The sequence below is a fragment of the Gorilla gorilla genome, chromosome 3, assembly GCF_029281585.2.
Source record: "Gorilla gorilla gorilla isolate KB3781 chromosome 3, NHGRI_mGorGor1-v2.1_pri, whole genome shotgun sequence".
Classification (NCBI taxonomy): Eukaryota; Metazoa; Chordata; class Mammalia; order Primates; family Hominidae; genus Gorilla; species Gorilla gorilla.
In genome coordinates, this window is record NC_073227.2 from 48,146,201 (window position 1) to 48,163,509 (window position 17,309).

General features: G+C 38.9%; 1 protein-coding gene across 5 annotated transcripts in view; it reads left to right on the forward strand.

Annotated features, from left to right (window-relative positions):
- N4BP2 (NEDD4 binding protein 2) overlaps window positions 1-17,309 on the forward strand; it is a 103,619-nt gene that overhangs the window by 68,513 nt on the left and 17,797 nt on the right. For all 5 annotated transcript variants that reach the window (XM_063705232.1, XM_063705233.1, XM_055384814.2 and 2 more), the window contains 5 exons: window positions 45-130; window positions 1,076-1,121; window positions 3,038-3,234; window positions 8,712-8,830; window positions 13,882-14,020. In XM_063705232.1, coding sequence (XP_063561302.1) covers window positions 45-130; window positions 1,076-1,121; window positions 3,038-3,234; window positions 8,712-8,830; window positions 13,882-14,020 — 587 coding nt within the window. The remainder of the gene's footprint in view (window positions 1-44; window positions 131-1,075; window positions 1,122-3,037; window positions 3,235-8,711; window positions 8,831-13,881; window positions 14,021-17,309) is intronic.

Genomic DNA, 17,309 nt, shown 5'->3' on the forward strand with positions numbered 1-17,309 from the left:
GTGAGTAATGATTACATTTTCTTCCCTCCCCCTTCCCCCACAAGGGTCTCTAACAGTTGAAGATTGTGTGGTTCATATAGATCTGAATCTGGCGAAAGTGATTCATGAGAAATGGAAAGAATCTGTAATGGTTGGTAGGCTTCTTTTTATAAAGAGCTCCTTTTTTGTCCATTTTGAACCTTTGAATTTCAGTAAAATCTACCACATAATATTAAGGAGTTCTATTGAATTTTGGCTTTGAGATGGAAGAGTTCTATTGAATTTTGACTTTGAGAGAGAATGAACTTGTACCATTTAACAGATTACTGTCTTTTTTTTTCTCTCTTTTTAGTAGTTTAAGTATTTCCAGACAGCCAAATTATATAATTAGCCATAGAGCTCATTGTGATTGTTGATTTTTTTTATATCTTTTTTCTATTTTAGAGACAGTGTCTAGCTCTGTTGCCCTGGTTGAGTGCAGTGGCACAATCATAGCTCACTGCAGCCTTGAACTACTGGGCACACGATCCTCCTGCCTTAGCCTCCAGAGTAGGTAGGACTATACAGGTGCCTGCCACCACACCTAGGTAATTTTTTTTTTGGTAGAGGCGAGGTCTCACTATGTTGCCCAGGTTGGTTTTGAATTCCTGGCTTTAAGTGATCCTCCTGCCTTGGCCTCCCAAAGTGTTGGGATTATAGGCATGAGCCACTGTGCCTGACCTGTTTTTTTTTTTAAGAAAATAATTATAAACAGTGAGTTTTTCAATCCCAGAATTAAAGACTTCAATGCTGATTGGTTAAATTTCAAAGACAGTTTTTAATTTATTTAAAAAATTTTTTCAGACCATTCTTCATAAGAAGAAATTTTTTTAAAAAATGCAGTATTTTTACCATTCTAGAAGTGGAAAAAATATGTAGCTGTAGTCATACTTCATAATTTTTATTATCTAACTTTATTGTTTTACTTAGATTGAGTAAGAATGGTTTACAGTTATACAAGAAGAAATGATTTCTAGAGAAAAATAATATAACCTTGTATCCTTGTTTACTAATGCACTCCCTGTTTGCCAATCTCTTGCCTGGCTTTTGTGTTTAGGAGCGACAAAGACAAGAAGAGGTGTCTTGTGGCAAGTTTATGCAAGGTAAAGCACATGTTTTTATTTCTAATGTCTTAATGTTGAAATTTGGTGTGTGTGTTTGAATTTTAACTCATTCTAAATTACTTCCACAAAATACGGTACCCACAAATTTTGATTTGCAAATAAAAGTTTTATTTATTTATTTATTTTTTTATTTAGAGACGGAGTCTTGCTCTGTTGCCCAGGCTAGAGTGCAGTGGTGCCATTTTGCCTTACTGCAACCTCTGCCTCCTGGGTTCAAGCAATTCTCCTGCCTCAGCCTCCCAAGTAGCTGGGACTACAGGTGCGCACCACCACACCTGGCTAATTTTTGTATTTTTAGTAGAGACGGGGTTTCACCATATTGGTCAGGTTGGTCTTGAACTCCTGACCTCAGGTGATCTGCCCACCTCGGCCTCCCAAAGTCCTGGGGTTACAGGCATGAGCCACTGCGCCCAGCCAGTTCTTTAAAAATATTTAATATTTTATTGATATGAAATAAAATAAAACTTAAAGGGGAAAAAAGCCCCTATAATATATATTGAACTTTCATGAGTGCTGTGGAACACCTAGGGTATGCTCTCAAAGCATTTCCTGTTGAGGTTTTGCTCTGCATGAAAGAAAACTTTTGGTTTGAGAGCAACAGAGTGTTCATGTGTTTGATCAAGAACATCATTGAAATATTACTTGGTTATTCAAAGTTTTTATTGATGTCAGTATTGTTAGACCACAAAACCCAGCCTGCTTTTTGGTACATCCTGCCAACTTGAAAATATTTGATTCCAGATGACTTCTCTTAGATAGTGTTGTCTTCAGTGACTGTTGCAGGGTGGCAGACCTGTTATTAAGCATCCTCCTTTTGTGCCTGAGTTCCTCCACATGCCTCTGTTGTCCAGTCCACACTGGGACCAAGGCAAGGAGTTTCACCTTGAAGATTCTTAGGATCCACTTTGGTCCAGACCTGTGCTCATGTCATAGCCTCAAGAGCTACAGCTGATGTAGGGATAGAGGTGCCCAAAGGATGGTGTGCAAATGCCAGTGTCTATTGTTTCTTCACTCTCTAGGACAGCAGAGGAATGTATCAGAATATGTTGATACTCCTCTGAGAAGTTGAAATGTTACACATTAAATTCTGTTGTTGTGAACTTCGTAGAATGTTCAGTTCCTTATTTTGAATATCATTTGCCCACTCCTTATTGTGTGCCTTCACTGAGTTACAGGTTTGCCAAAGTAATCGATCTTCTTGGTCCTTAGAATGGGTGGCCAGAGCTGACTGCAGCTGTTATGGTTGCTCACTTCCAGCTGGCTGTAACTTCCTCTATTTACCAGTGTCCTGTATACATGTCACTATGTTTTGGGTTGATATGATATGAAAAAGAGTGGGAAGCATTGAGTCAGTTTACACAGACTGGCCGGGTGCGGTGGCTCACGCGTGTAATCCCAGCACGTTGGGAGGCCAAGGCGGGTGGATCACCTGAGGTCAGGAGTTCAAGACCAGCCTGGCCAACATGGTGAAACCCCCGTCTCTACTAAAAATACAAAAACTAGCCAGGCATGGTGGCGGGCGCCTGTAATCCCAGCTACTTGGGAGGCTGAGGCAGGAGAATCGCGTGAACCTGGGAGGCAGAGGTTGCAGTGAGCCGAGACTGCGCCATTGCACTCCAGCCTGGGCGACAGAGCAAGACTCCGTCTCAAAAAAAAAAAAAAAAAAAATTATACACAGATCATTACTCTTTTAAAATATTGCTACATTAACACATACTATTTCTTACTTGCAATGATGTGAAGATGTATTTTACAATTTCAGAGTTGTGTTATATTTACAAACTGAAAATTAAAAAACTGTTTCCTTGGTCTCTGAGGTAAATATAACAGAGTGAATAATGTTTAATTTATACATTTATTGTTGAGAGTATGACAGTATTTATACTACTTTGTAGATCCTTCCTTGGTTGGACATACTGGGCTTGATAATCTCGAACAAAAATCATCTCAGAGAACAGGCAAAAAATTACTGAAGACTTTAACAGCATCTGAAATGCTACCTTTATTGGATCATTGGAATACTCAAACTAAAAAAGTGTCACTCAGAGAAATAATGTCAGAAGAAATTGCCTTACAGGAAAAACATAATTTGGTATGAATTAATATAAATATTAAGCTACTGTCTCTGATTCTGGTTTATTGTGTATGTTTACTTTGTGATTTTTTCAAAGTATTTTCTAGTCTAGAATCCATATTTAACCTGATTGAATTTAATGTTAAAATTGAAAAATATTTTAAGTATAATTTGAAGCTGGAGGTTTTTGCTTCAGGGAAATTAGTTAATACTCAACTATAAGCCATCCATGTTAAGTTTGTGTTGTTTTAGATTTAACTGTATAGGTGATTGAGCTGCATCTTTCTTTTTCTTTACCTTTTTTTTTTTTTTTTTTTTTTTGATACATCGTCTTGGCTCTGTTGCCCACACTAGACTACAGTGGCGTGATCACAGCTCATGGAAGCCTTGACCTCCAGGGCTTAAGTGATCCTCCCACCTCAGCCTCCTGAGTAACAGGGACTACCATGCCTGGGTATTTTTATTTTATTTTTTGAGATGGAGTCTCGCTCTGTTGCCCAGGCTGGAGTGCAGTGGTGTAATCTTGGCTCACTGCAACCTCCATCTTTCAGGTTCAAACGATTCTCCTGCCTCAGCCTCCCAAGAATCAGGGACTACAGATGTGTGCCACCATGCCTGCCTAATTTTTAGTAATTTTAGTAGAGACGGGGTTTCACCATGTTGGCCAGGCTGGTCTCAAACTCCTGACCTCAAGTGATCCACCTGCCTTAGCCTCCTAAAGTGCTGGGATTACATGCATGAGCCACCATGCCCACGAATTTTTGAATTTATTATAGAGACAGTTTTGCCATGTTGCCCAGGCTGGTCTCGAGTTCTGGGGTCAGTGATTCACCTGCCTTGCCCTCCCAAAATGCTGGAATTAAAGGCATGAGCCACTGTGCCTGACCGGCTGCATCTTCTTCTTCTTTTTTTCTTTTTTTTAATTTTATTTGTTTGAAACAGGGTCTTGCTCTGTTGCCCAGGCTGGAGTGCAATGGTACAATAAGGCTCACTGCAGCCTCAACCTCCTGGGTTTAAGTGAGCCTCCTGTCTTAGACTCCCAAGTAGGTGGAACCACAGGCATGTGCCACCATGCCTGGCTACTTTTATTTTTTGTAGAGACGGGGTCTTGCCATGTTGCCCAAGCTGGTCTTGCACTCCTGGGCTCAAGTGATCCTCCTGCCTCAGCTTCCCAAAGTGCTGGGATTATCAACATGAACCACCATGCCCAGCCAGCTGCATCTTTTTCAGCTTTTAATATTTACCTCTATTTTTTTATTTCTATAAAAACATGAAGGAAATCTTATTTAAAGGTAATTATATATATTAGTAATAAGAAATGTCTGTCTTACTATTAAAGATGTCTATTTCTGAGAAAATTTTTTTTTTTTTTTTTTTTTGAGATGGAGTCTTGCTCTGTTGCCCAGGCTGGAGTGCAGTGGTGCGATCTTGGCTCACTGCAAGCTCCGTCTCCCGGGTTCATGCTTCAGCCTCCTGAGTAGCTGGAACTACAGGTGCCTGCCACCACGCCGGGCTAATTTTTTGTATTTTTTAGTAGAGACGGGGTTTCACCGTGTTAGCCAGGATGGTCTTGATCTCCTGACCTTGTGATCCACCTGCCTCGGCCTCCCAGAGTGCTGGGATTACAGGCGTGAGCCGCCATTCCTGGCCAAAACAAAATTTTTTAGAGAAAAATTTTAGAAACTTATGAGTTTGAATTAAAAAAATTACTCTTCCTTTTCAAATAGAACCTTCACTTTGAATTTTATTTTTGGTCTTTATTTCAAAATATCTAAATATGTGAAGCCATACGTGCAGTAGATTTCGTTTGGATTTCGTCTTACTCTTTTCTGGAATTCTGAAAATTAGTATTAAAGAATTCCAGGTCAAAAGGGAAAACATCTTAGAGGTTATTTAGTCTAATTCTCAAGGGAAAAGAATAATTCTTAGATGGTGTTCTTAAAACATTTTAACACTTTCTTATTCGTTTGACTGCACAAAGGAGCACCTTTATATTTGGCTGTAATACATCCAGTTAAGGCATAGGGATTGCCCTACCTACATATTTATTTTTTAAATTTATCTTGGTTAACTAAATTAGAAATATACTGCCATTCCCGTCTTTGTATCCTAACGCAATCCAAGGAATAACCTCTTCAGTAGATCTTAAAATTTTAGTGTCCTGTCAAATAGCCTCTTCAATTAATATATGTATTAATTTGAGGCAATGAATTTTCTTTCTTCTTTCTGTTTTTTTTTTTTTTTTTTTTTTTGAGTCTCGTTCTGTCACCCAGGCTGGAGTGCAGTGGTGCGTTCTTGGCACACTGCAACCTCCACCTCCTGGGTTCGAGTGATTCTCCTGCCTCAGCTTCCCAAGTAGCTGGGATTACAGGCATGCGCCACCATACCCAGCTAATTTTTGTAATTTTAGTAGAGACAGGGTTTCACCATGTTGGCCAGGCTGGTCTTGAACTCCTGACCTCAAGTGATTCGGCTTCCCAAAGTGTTGGGATTACAGGCATGAGCCACAGCGCCCAGCCAGCAATGGATTTTCTTAAAAAATAAATAAATAAATAAAATAAGGAAAGCCTAACACTTAGGCTTAAATGGTGTGATACTTTCTATTGAAATGCCATTTTCCACTATTAAAACTTGTCTTTACAGTTCTACCCTCCCTTTAATATCTTGATGTAATAGGTGAACAAATGAGCATCTTTTGACTTCACAACTTACTCCTTTTTTTTGCTATCAGTGATTTTTGCTTGTTTTTCTTTTTCTTTTTTTTTTTTTTGAGACACAGTCTGGCTTTGTTACAGGCTGGAGTGCGGTGGCACCATCTCAGCTCACTGCAACTTTGCCTTTTGGGCTCAAGCCATCCTCCCACCTCAGCCTCCCAAGTAGCTGGGACTACAGGTGTGAGTCACGATGCCCTGCTAGTTTTTATTTTGTTTTGTTTTGCTTTTTTTGAGACAGAGTCTTGCTGTGTTGCCCAGGCTGGAGTGCAATGGCACAGTCTCGGCTCACTGCAAACTCCACTTCCCAGGTTCAAGCGATTCTCCTGCCTCAGCCTCCCAAGTAGCAGGAATTAAAGGTGTCTGCTACCACGCCCTGCTAATTTTTGTATTTTTAGAAGAGATGGGGTTTCACCATGTTGGCCAGGCTGGTCTCAAACTCCTGAGCTCAAGCAATTCACCTGCCTCGGCCTCCCAAGGTGCTAGGATTATAGGTATGAGCTACCACACCTGGCCTTTTCTTGTTTTTCTGTAGATTGGGTAATATAATAGAAGCTGGTTGGCTTTGTCCCAAGGATACTCACCTTTACCTTCACATGCAGCCTCAGAAAGATAATTTTTTTTCTTTCTTTTTTTTCTCGAATAGAGATGAGGTCTTGCAGTGTTGCCCAGGCTGGTCTCGAACTCCTGGCTTCAAGCAGTCCTTCTACCTTGGCCTCTCAAAGTGCTGGGATTGTAAGTGTAAATGACACTGCACTCAGCCAGATAATTTCCTGATGCTGTCCTCACTCTTTGTACCCAAAGGAGAAATATACTTTGTATATATTTTTTAAAGCAAAAATATAACTTTAGACATAATATATGAATAGAATAATTAATTTTAAGATGATTAAGGTTACAAGGTTTTAGTTCATTGATGAAACCTCAGAATTTATAGTTTAGAAACTTTGACCCGATAGATTGGTAGAAAATCTGATGATTGAATTTTTTAGTAAGTTTAGATTACATGCATATCTTAAGTAAAATGTGAAATATTTTAATTTATTTTTTTTTGAGGCTGGGTTTCACTCTGTTGCCCATGCTGGAATGTGCAGTGGCACAATCTCCTGGGCTCAAGCAATTCTGTCACCTCAGCCCCTCAAGTAGCTGGGACCAGAAGCGCACATCACCATGCCTGGCCAAAAATAAAATATATTTTTAGTATAGGTGGGGTTTTGCCATGTTTCCCAGGCTGGTCTCGAACTCCTGGGCTCAAGTGATCTGCCCACCTTGGCCTTCCAAAGTGCTAGGATTATAGACATGAGCCACTGCATCCAGCCAGAAATATTTTAAATTCTTCAGGTAGCTTGTTTCCATCACTCTTGTTGTATGTTCAGCTTTATCACTCCTTTTTAGTCATATTGTCACCTCTTGTGGTTCCTCTTTTATTGCTGTTTGGTGTTATAAATGGCCTAAGTATGGTTAAGCTTTAAAATAAATAACAATTCTAGCATTTTCCCAGATTATTTTGTTTATTTATTTTTGATACAGGGTATCACTCTGTTGTCCAGCCTGGAGTGCAGTGACTTCATCTGAGCTCACTCTAGCCTTGACCTCCTGGGCTCAAGCCATCCTCCCACCTCAGCTGGGACTCTTGCCATCACACCTGGCCAGTTTTTAAAAAACAATTTTATGTAGAGATAGGGTCTTGCTGTGTTGCCAGGTTGTCTTGAACTCCTGGGTTCAAGGAATCCTCCTACCTCAGCTATTGTAATTTTTAAATTTAGGAATTTTCAGTCATTTTATTGCCTTTGAAACTGTATAGGAAGTTATTTTTCAGACATCAGCATTTTTGTAGCAAACAAAATTATTTTGTTACATCACAATGTTTAAGAATATTTATTATCATCTTAGGTTAGAATTAAAATAGCATATTTTTAGGAAAGTTCTTTTTGTCTGACAGTTTAGAGCAGATCCAAATATGAAATGTGAGTAATAATATAATTCTTATACAGTTATTTTGGAGTAAATATATTTGTGAAAAACTGAAAAAAACAATTGTGAATTCCAAGATTTCTGTCAATCTGAATTTGCAGCTTGTTTGTACACTGTAGTTTCTGCCCATTGAGGAGAATATGTTTTGAGGACGATGTTCACAGCATCACACAGTGTCACTTTTATGAGGACCCATGGGGAAATTTCTCTCAGGTCTCAGTACCAGAAAAAGCTGTACTTCTGAGCAACTGGTTTGTTTTTATTTTATGGACACTGAGAATCTTTGTTTTCCCCTTTGCTTTGGCCACTAAGAGTCTCAGAACTAAATTTGTGGCCTACTTGTAGCAATTGTACAGGATTTTGTGGCATGCATTTATATACTAATACTGCTAGCCTTAGCTTATATTTTATCTTTATTTTCTCCGACTTCATTTATTTTTATCCTGTTTATGTGTGTATGTATATATATGCCTCTATATCTTCATCCTTTTAATGATTCAATGTGTTGGATATGCATGTGTGACAGTATGTGTATATATATTTACATACAGATGCCCACACATACATGTATACATGTGATTGTGTGTGTGTGTATATTTATAAGCAACTTCAAATACTTTGCAAAAAATGAGATATAAATAAATACTGCAAGAGTACTCGTATTACTAATTTCAGCCTTTAATCCGTAAAGAAAGTCTGTGATTGCTTTTAAATCATCAGTAGTTTTGCAACAAGTTAACCATGCCTTTGGTCAGTGTTTCTAGTATTACACATTTCATCTTGAACATGATTTTTATGTTTTTGTTTTAGAAAAGGGAGACCCTTATGTTTGAAAAAGATTGTGCCACTAAACTAAAGGAGAAGCAGCTCTTTAAGATATTTCCAGCCATTAACCAAAATTTTCTGGTGGACATTTTCAAGGACCACAAGTGAGTGCTAGAAGGATTGTCTGTAGTTTCTACTCTGATGTCACTGAAAGCATATGCCATGTTTATTTTTCTGATAACAAAAATAATGTAAGTCTACAGTAGTCTCTCCTAATCTGTGGGTATTATTCCAAGACCCACAGTGGATGCATGAAACCATGAATATAGCCAAACCCTATATATACCCTCTATATACTATGTTTTTTTCCTGTAAATAAGAATTGATTTACAAATTAGGCACAGTAAAAAATTAACAACTATAACTAACAATAAAATAGAACAATTATAACAATATATTGTAATATAAGTTATGTAAACATGGTCTCTCTCTCTCTGTGTCTCAAAATACAGTTGTCCTTCAGTATCTGGGAGATTGGTTACAGGACAGAAAATCTTTACCATTATTGTTTCTGAGTTTTATGTTTTATTTAGGGAGTCTGTTATGTCCTAATATTATAAAAATTTTTCTTTATTATTTTAAATGTCTACCTTTTTATGTATGTGGTATGAAGTAGAGATTTATAAATGAGCTAGAGATTTAACTTGTCTTTCCAAATGACTAACCAAATGAATGGATCATCTTTGCCCACTTATATAAAACATAACCAGTAATACTACATCCCCAAATATATATTTTAAGGACTTTAATTCCATTGAGCTATTTGTTAGATCCTGAGTTGCCACCGTGTTGTTTTAATTATTGTAGTGTTATGTTAGGTATATCAGGAATGCTCTGGTTTGAAAAATACATACTTTTGATCATGTATTTTTCTTAAATTCTTCACAAGAGCTTGTTTTAAATAGGTACTTTTTGAGAATCTTTTGAGAATCTAATATAGATTTTGATCTTTATTAATATATTTCATATCAATCACAATAATGGATTTCTGGAATAAAACCTACTTTACTTTCAGATTTTTTTTTTCCTTTAATGCAGGTAGGAATTGATTTACTAATTCATTGGTATTTTTACAATAGTAATGAAATGGTGTTGGTCTGTGATCTTTTTTTTCTGTTGCTGGGCTTTTTTTTTCAGATTTTGGTTTCAGTGTTTTATTTGGTGTCAGGCTTAATAAAATAAACTGGCAGCCCGCCATTTTTCCCTCTGCTGTGGAAAGTTTAAAGAACTTAGTACCTTGAAGGTTCTGGGCTTGTACCTTCTCAGAGAGAGAATCTTGGTTTATTGGTCAAAGTCTATTTTATGCTGTCTTATCATTTATTTTTTACTGATATCTTTCTCTTAAAATTTGTTAGTATATTTTCAACTCTGGTTAGTTTATTTCCTTTCAGTCTTTAATAACATACATTTAAGGTATGAATTTTTCTCTATATGTTTTGATTTTGATACATATTTTAATTTTCATTATTTTCTAAATCTCAAATTTTAGTTTGATTTTCTGTTTACCCTGGAATTTCTTTCTCCTTTTTTTTGAAACAGAGTCTCACTTTGTCTCCCAGGCTGGAGTGCAGTGGCACCATCGCGGCTCACTGCAGCCTCCGCCTCCCGGGTTCAAGTGATTCTCCTGCCTCAGCCTCCTGAGTAGCAGGGATTACAGGCGTGCGCCACTATGCCCAGCTAATTTTTGTATTTTTAGTAGAGACAAGGTTTCATTATGTTGGCCAGGCTGGTCTCGAACTCCTGACCTCAGCTGATTCGCCCACCTTGGCCTCCCAAAGTGCTGGGAGTACAGGCGTGGGCCACCTCGCCTGGCCAATTTTTAAGGCATATAAAAACATGAGTGAATTTTATGTTTAGACTTGGACCCCATTCCCAAGATACCTCATTATGTATATACAGATATTCCAAAATTTGGAAAGATCTGAAATCTCAGCCACTTCTGATTCCAAATGTTTCAGATGAGGAGTAGTCAACATATACTTTTTTGTGTGTGTGTGTGTTTGTGTGAGACAGGATCTTGCTGTTGCCCAGGCTGGAGTGCAGTGGCACGATCTTGGCTCATTGCAGCCTTGACCTCCTAAGCTCAAGTGATCCTCCCACCTCTGCCTCCCAAGTAGCTGGGACTATAGACACGTGCCACCACGCCTGGCTAGTTTTTGTATATTTTTTGTAGAGATGGAGTTTCACCATGTTGCCCAGGCTGGTCTTGAACTCCTGAGCTCAAGGGATTCTTCCCCCATTGGCCTCCCAAAGTTCTGGGATTACAGGTGTGAACCACCGTGCCCAGCCCAGTCTGTACTTAAGAATATTTATTCTCTGCTGAGTGTGCAGAGTTCTCAGTATGTCACCTAAATCAAATCTTTAAAGGTAGTATTCTGATCCCTAATTTTCTTATTTATTTTTGCTACCTAACTTGCTATTTTCTGAGAGTTTTGTGTTAAAATCTCCCAGATGCCAGAGGGTGATGCTAGCATATGGCCACTCCTGTTCTATGAGTACCTAGAGCAAGAGGCCTGAGGTGAAATAGCTCAGAGTTGTGCTTCCCCGGGCAAAGGAGGGGGCTGGGTGTGTCCTTTCTGGGGATGGTCAGTGATTGGTCAGCCAGGCCCCTCATGTTAGGTGGCTGATTGACTCCATTTGTCTGCCAACGGCTGGCTGATTCTCTCAGCTAGCAGTAGGTTCAGCTTCATCCTGGTAAGAAGGGTAGGTGGGCTCAGTTACTACAGTATGTGCTTGAGGTGTAATCTTCTAGGGCTGTTTGCCTCAAACAACAACATCAGGGCTGGAGACTGACTTCCAGCAGGTGGGTGATTTTAAGGCCTAGAAAGGATGTGGATAATTGTTGGTAGCATCCAGCCCCTAATACTGATATCCTTTGTGTTGAGCATATCTGAGGCAGCAAGATGAGAGGGGAAGTGGAACTGGTAGTTGCACATGGCTTCCTTTCAAGGGTTGTCTTTAATAAATTGAAGAATAGCAAAATACCACATTATTTTGGATAATTAGTTTACCAAATTTCTTTCCCTCTTGCTTTCTTGCTTCTTTCTTTCTCTCTCTCTTTCTTCCTTCCTTCCTTCCTTCTCCCTTTCTCTCTCTCTCTCTCTCTTTCTTTTTTATTTTATTTTATTTTTTATTATTATACTTTAAGTTTTAGGGTACATGTGCACAATGTGCAGGTTAGTTACATATGTATACATGTGACATGCTGGTGCGCTGCACCCACTAACCCGTCATCTAGCATTAGGTGTATCTCCCAATGCTATCCCTCCCCCCTCCCCCCACCCCACAACAGTCCCCAGAGTGTGATGTTCCCCTTCCTGTGTCCATGTGTTCTTATTGTTCAGTTCCCACCTATGAGTGAGAATATGCGGTGTTTGGTTTTTTGTTCTTGCGATAGTTTACTGAGAATGATGATTTCTAATTGCATCCATGTCCCTACAAAGGACATGAACTCATCATTTTTTATGGCTGCATAGTATTCCATGGTGTATATGTGCCACATTTTCTTAATCCAGTCTATCATTGTTGGACATTTGGGTTGGTTCCAAGTCTTTGCTGTTGTGAATAGTGTCGCAATAAACATACATGTGCATGTGTCTTTATAGCAGGATGATTTATAGTCCTTTGGGTATATACCCAGTAATGGGATAGCTGGGTCAAATGGTATTTCTAGTTCTAGATCCCTGAGGAATCGCCACACTGACTTCCACAATGGTTGAACTAGTTTACAGTCTTTTTTTCTTTCTTTTCTTTCTTTCACAGAGTTTGCTCTTGTTGTTCAGGCTGGAGTGCAGTGGCACCATCTCGGCTCACTGCAAACTCTGCCTCCTGAGTTCAGGCAATTCTGCTGTCTCAGCCTCCCAAGTAGTTGGGATTACAGGCGCCCGCCACCATGCCCGGCTAATTTATTTTTGTATTTTTAGTAGAGACAGGGTTTCACCATGTTGGCCAGGCTGATCTTGAACTCCTGACCTCAGGTGATCCACCTGCCTCGGCCTCCCAAAGTGTTGGGATTACAGGCGTGAGCCACCGTGCCTGCCTAGTTAACCAGATTTCAAAAAATATTCGTATATGGTCAGTTCCTCAGTATCTGGCCAGTGGAAGAGGTGAGAGACATAAATAGTGTGAAATACTGAGCAGCATATAATTTTTTTGAATGATTTTCTTTAGATATTGGAACGTGAGTGTATCAGACATTTGTTGATTTGTAGACTTTCATTCTACAGATAATATAGTATCACTCTCAAGATATGACTGAATAATGCAGGGATGAGAGGTAGGGTGGTGCTTAAGTTTTTCTTTTCTGTATCCCTGCTTAGAATTTGACTAAAATCCCCTGGTAAAAGTAAATGTAGGATTTGACAAAACAAAAATGTCAGCTTAAAGGTCTATTGTCTGTGTTTGATGTTTGAAGGAAACCAGGTATAAATCCAACAAAGGATTTAAGAAGAACAGGTGATAAAATGAAAGAAAGATTTGTTGTGGCTAATCTGCCTGGAATAAAGGATTGGAAATTGAATCTATCTATCTATCATCTATCTATCTATCTATCTATCTATCTATCTATCTATCTATCTATCTATCTATCTATCTATCTATCTATCTTTTTTTTTGAGACAAAGTCTCACTCTGTCGCCCAGGCTGGAGTGCAGTAGCACCATCTCAGCCCACTGCAACCTCTGCCTTCCGGGTTCAAGCGATTCTCGTGCCTCTCAGCCTCCTGAGTAGCTGGGATTACAGGTGCGCGTCACCACACCCAGCTAATTTTTGGGTTTTTTGTAGAGACGGGGTTTCACCATGTTGGCCAGGCTAGTCTCTTAACTCCTGACCTCAAGTGATCCACCTGCCTCGGCCCCCCGAAGTGCTGGGATTACAGGCGTGAGCTACTGTGCCTGGCTGAATTACCAATATGCTATCTTTTGGCATTCATTTTTTGAAAATTAGCTTTTGAGAACCTATTATTTGATAGTTTCCTTCTGATTATTCTTGATTTTTTTTTGAGATAGACCATGAGCATTTAATTTCAGGGTTGAAAACTTAAAAGTAAGGCAGTTTTTCATATTCTTGTAAGATGTTTGAAGATTGCTTGTGTTAATGTCTCCACACAACTTATTTTCATTTATTGACATTATGTTTCTACTTAAATTTTCTACAGCTATTCATTAGAACACACAGTGCAATTTCTTAACTGTGTTCTTGAAGGGGACCCTGTAAAAACAGTTGTAGCCCAAGAGTTTGTTCACCAAAATGAGAATGTCACATCTCATACTGGCCAGAAGTCTAAAGAGAAAAAGGTATGGAGTTACTAATTTTTTTTCTACAAGGGTAGATAATTGCATATAAAAATATAATTGGTTCATTGAGTATAATAATTTAATGATTATTTCTCACCATTTTGACTAGACTGGAAATTTGACCACCAATGGCATATTTGGCTTATAATATCTGTGCACTCAAAATAATGAATTTATAGCTGATTTTTTTCTTCATGTGCATGATAAACAGGCACTTGAATTTCTGCAACTTCTGTATACTCTGACACAATAGAGTATGTGGTTTAATTGAATAGCAGTAATGTGATGGGTCTTGAATATAAACATGTGGGCAGAAATATTTAGCCTTTTGGGAAAGTGCCAAATTTTTTCCCAGAGTGGCTCTACCATTTTATATTTCCACTAGAACAGTATGAGGGCTACAATTTCTCCACATCTTCACTGACATATATTATTATTTAACACCTGTCTTTTTATTATAACCATTGTAGTGAGTGGGAAGTTGTTTTAAGAATACCGAGAATTTGTTTTAATCAGGTATGGTAAGACGTGCAGACATGGAAGTGTCGTGAAGGAAGTTTATCATACTCACGGAGTTCTGGAAACAGGAGATATGGCTTGCTACCCAAGGCCACATGGGGAGCCAGCAGGATTGGTCAGGAGGCAGAAGGAGTAGGGGGGAAATGTGGGCAAAAGCCTGTATTTTGGTTTCTGTGGGAAGGAATGGGTAAGGCAGGGTAAGCAGGTTTAGGATTGGCTAGTTTAAATAATTTCAGCAGGCTCTGGGGCATAGGGACTTCCCCTGGTTGTCTGATACTCGGGGGCAGGTGGATAGTGCCCTGGAGTGGGAGAACTCCATTAAAGGAGGAAGTTGGAGGCATAGTTTCTGGACTGGTTGGTTTCCAAATGAAAGGCGTGCTCCCAGACAGGTGTTTGTTATCTCTAGGAATTAGCTAAACCTGAGGGGGTTGTGAGAGTGGATGGAGATGAGAGGGCAGAGGGAGCAGCCTCTCTAGTGTCATGAAGGCTGCAAAAATGCCAGTGGCAGAATACAGAAAATAAAAGACATGGTTAATACAGAAATGGTGTCTTATTGTGGTTTTGATTTGCATTTCCTTGATGACTATTGATGTTGAGCATCTTTTTATGTGCTATTGGTCATTTGTACATCTTTGGAAGAATATCTGTTCATATCCTTTGCCTATTTTTAAATTGGATTATTTGTCTTTATTGTTGAGTTGTAAGTGTTCTTTATATGTTCTAGATACAAGTCCCCAATCAGACATCTGATTTGCAGATATTCTGTCCTTTCCATAGGTTGCCTTTCACTCTGTTGTTTCTGTTGTGACACTGAAGTCTTTTAAATTTGATGTAGTCTAGTTTGTCTACTTTTGCTATGTTGCCTGTGCTTCATTGCCAAATCCAATGTCATGAACTTTCCTCCTGTATTTTCTGTAGGAGTCTTATAGTTTCAGGCCTTTCATTTAGGTCTTTAATCCATTTTGAGTTAATTTTTGTATATGTTGTGAGATAGAAGTTCCAGTTGATTCTTTCGCATGTGGATATCCAGTTGTCTTGTACCATTTGTTGCAAAGACTATTCTTTCCCCATTGAATTTTCTTGGCACTCTTGTTGAAAATGAATTGACCATAGTTATAAGGATTTATTGCTGGACTCTTGATTCTATTCCATTGATCTGTATGTCTGTCCTATTGCCAGTACCACTTGTCTTGATTACTGCGGCTTCTTGATTACTGTGGCTTTGTAGTAAGTTTTGAAATTGGGAAGTGTGAGTTTTCCAACTATGTTCTATTTATTTATTTATTTATTTATTTATTTATTTATTTTAAGAGATTTTGGCTATTCTGGTGCCCTTGGATTTCCATGTGAATTTTAGGATTAGTTTGTGAATTTCTGCAAAGAAGCCAGCTAGAATTTTGATGGGGTTCGTGTTGAATATGTAGACCAATTAACAATATTAAGTCTTTCAATTCATGAAATGGAGTATCTTTCAGTTATTTAGGTCTTCTTTAATTTCCTTCAACAATGCGCTATAGTTTTCAGAGTATAAATTTTACACATCTTTTGTTAAGTTTATTTCTAAATACAGTATTTTATTCTTTTTCATGCTATTGTAAATATAAATGGAATTATTTCTTTTGTTTGTTTTGTTTCTTTCTGGTCTGGAATTACGTCCTTTTTAAAAGTTTACTTTATTTTTTGATATTACTTTTAAATTAAAAAGGGACGAGGGTCTTGCTATGTTGCCCAGACTGGTTTCAACTCCTGGGCTCAAGCAATCCCCCCGCCTCAGCCTCCCAAAGTGCTAGGATTACAGGCTTGAGCCACCGCACCTGGCCTGGAATTATGCATTAATTTTATTTTTGGATTGTTTATTACAAATACATAGACATGCAGTTGGGTTTTTTGTATTAATTTTGTATCAGCATTAGGCTTTTTTTTTTTTTTTTTTTTTTGAGACAGAGACTCACTCTGTCGCCCAGGCTGGAGTGCAGTGGCGCGATCTCGGCTCACTGCAACCTGTGCCCTCTGAGTTCAAGCGATTCTCCTGCCTCAGCCTCCCAGGTAGCTGGGATTACAGGTGCCTGCCACCGCTCCCAGCTAATTTTTTGTATTTTTAGTAGAGACGGGCTTTCACCGTCTTGGCCAGGCTGGTCTTGAACTCCTGACCTCGTGATCCACCCACCTTGACTTCCCAAAGTGCTGGGATTACAGGCGTGAGCCACTGCGCCAGGCCTAGCATTAGGCTTTTTTTTTACATTTTTTTTTCTTTTGTTTTTTTTGAGACAGGTTCTCACTGTGTCGCTCAGGCTGGAGTGCAGTGGCAGGATCACAGCTCAAGCGATCCTCCCATCTCCCTCTCCTGAGTAGCTGGAACTACAGGCATGAACCACCACACCTGGCTAATTTTTGTATTTTTTGTAGAGATAGGGTTTTGGTTGCCTAGGCTGGTCTTGAACTTCTGGGCTCAAGTGATCCACCTCGGCCTCCCAAAGTGCTGGGATTACAGGCGTGAGCCACCACGCCCAGCCTTATTATTTTATTTTATTTTATTTTATTTTACAGCATCTTATCATCCTGCAATCCTTATTAATAAGACCACTCGGGTAAATTAAGTGCTTCCTTTTTTCTTTGAATGTTTCATTGTCAGTTAGTTGGTATTTAGGACTTAGGTAATTTTGATTTTCATGTGATCTGTTAGTGCTACCACTGATGCCTCTGCCCACCTGGAAAACATGCTGTCATGGTTAGATAGATGCAGCATGTTATAAAAATGCAGAGAGTGTAC